This window comes from Octopus bimaculoides, chromosome 20, assembly GCF_001194135.2.
Source record: "Octopus bimaculoides isolate UCB-OBI-ISO-001 chromosome 20, ASM119413v2, whole genome shotgun sequence".
NCBI lineage: Eukaryota > Metazoa > Mollusca > Cephalopoda > Octopoda > Octopodidae > Octopus > Octopus bimaculoides.
The window spans coordinates 24268859-24270847 of record NC_069000.1 but is presented as its reverse complement, the minus strand read 5'-3'; the positions used below and the strand labels follow the sequence as shown (position 1 = coordinate 24270847).

The 1989-nt window shown below is 35.9% G+C and overlaps 1 protein-coding gene across 1 annotated transcript in view; it reads left to right on the top strand.

Annotated features, from left to right (window-relative positions):
* The window catches only part of LOC128250356 (zonadhesin-like), a 129511-nt gene that overhangs the window by 101807 nt on the left and 25715 nt on the right, over positions 1-1989 (top strand). Inside the window, exon 9 of the mRNA XM_052975207.1 lies at positions 349-656. Coding sequence (XP_052831167.1) covers positions 349-656 — 308 coding nt within the window. The remainder of the gene's footprint in view (positions 1-348; positions 657-1989) is intronic.

Genomic DNA, 1989 nt, shown 5'->3' with positions numbered 1-1989 from the left:
GTCTGTATCATCTATATTCTCTGTTAATACGTGTTCGTTTGTATTTTTTTTATTTATTTATTTGTTCATGTGTGTGTGTTTTTTGGGGTTTTTTTATCTACTGTTTCTTTTTGTTTTTGTTTTTTTGTGTTTAATTAAATTTTGTTAACGTATGTAGTATTTAATTTCATTTGTTTATCTATGTATTGTATTATATTTTATTCATATTATTATTGGTTTATGGGTAACATGTTGTCACATGTTGTGGTTTGTGGTTTGTTAGGAGTGTGTGTTAGTGTTCCATTCTAGTTTCCTATTCAGGAGGTTTTATTGTAATTGCGATGTTCTATTCTTGTATTGATATTGCAGATCAACAATGAAGAGAAATTTCTACCCGCCACTATACTTGGTGGTAAGCTTCGTATATTCAAAAGTTCTAATTCAATGCAAATGACCACCGATTGCGGCATCCAAGTGAGTTTCAACGGGGACGATTTAGCCGAGGTCCAAATTCCACAAAAGTATCAGGGACGCATGCGCGGTCTATGCGGCGATTGTAACGGCATCAAGGACGACCTTCGCACTAAAGACAGTCTTGACGTCTCACATGTGAAGGACAAGTTCTCAATAATTGGTCTAAGCTATTTGGTCAATGACACCTCAAGCAATTCAAAGAGGTCAGTTTTTGGTAAAGTTCATCTTTCTACTGTTGCAGTACTTTGTATTATTTTTTTTTCTTGTATCTTCGTTTAATATTTTTGGGGTTTTCTGCAGGTAAATGTTGAATAATTACATCGTTGTATTTGACAGACAGCAAATTTTATAATCTGTTGGTGTTATTGTTGTTGATGGTGGTGGCGGTGGCGATGGTGGTGGTGGTGGTGGTGGTGGTGGAAAACTCTGATTGAGTTTTGCTTCTGGATAGTTCTTAACAGATGTCGTCTCCTCCACCATGTCGATAGCATCTTTCATGACTGATGAACACCAGCCACGGCCTCGCATGGAGAGAAATCTGCCAGAAGAAATGGTTTTGTTGGAGTGATGAAGATGCACCAGCTTCTGCTTCAAACGTACTCATGTACTCGGCCTCACAAGAGAGAGACTGACGACGACGACGATGATGATGTGTTTAGATGCGCTTCCAGTTTGTGATAAAAATGTGTGTTCATGGCAAAAGCGACTTAGATTATTAATATCACTACCAACAACCATAACCAATACAACCACTGTGACAGTGACAATTGTCTTTTTATGTTGTTTTGTTATTGCTACTTTATTATTTAATATCAATAATTGACGGTTTATAGCTTATATTTTGACGCTTCGGGAAGGTAGATTCTCACCACCTACCAATACATTGTGTGAGATCATATTTTCTTTTGAGACACTTAAATTTTTTTCTTTTTATTAACATTAGTTTCCTTAAACCTGTTGTCAATCATAACTTTTTGTGAAATAAATACAGAATAACAAAACGTCTTATTATTAAAAAAACACCTTAAATGTTCTCGGTCAAATTGCCTGAGAAAGACCTATCTTACAGTCAAAGGCCTACATTAATTCTATGAATTGCATCGAAGTTGTTAATGTAGTTTTACTGCTATTTATTAAAGAATGTAGAAGTAAAGCTGGCTGCTTTGGGATTTATTTTTCTTTTATTATTATTCTTTATTTTTTTTTTGCGTGTGATATTTATAACAGTTGTTTACAAGTAAAGGTTGTTTCTGTAGTAATCGCCATCTTTTATATCAATAGCTCTTCCTATCTCTCACGCACTCCAGTACACCTTCCCTTTTGTAACCACTAAATCTAGCAATCCCTTTCACACACATTCATGACTTCGATCTTGCTTTCGTCGCCTTCTCCCTCTACCTCATTCATTTCATCTTTCACCTTTACCTCTTTTCCTTAACGCTCATTCTCGCACCTTTTCACTTGCTCTCCTTTTTTTTCCATTATCTTATTCTCCCTCTCTCTCTCTCTCTCTCTCTCTCTCTCTCTCTCTCTCTC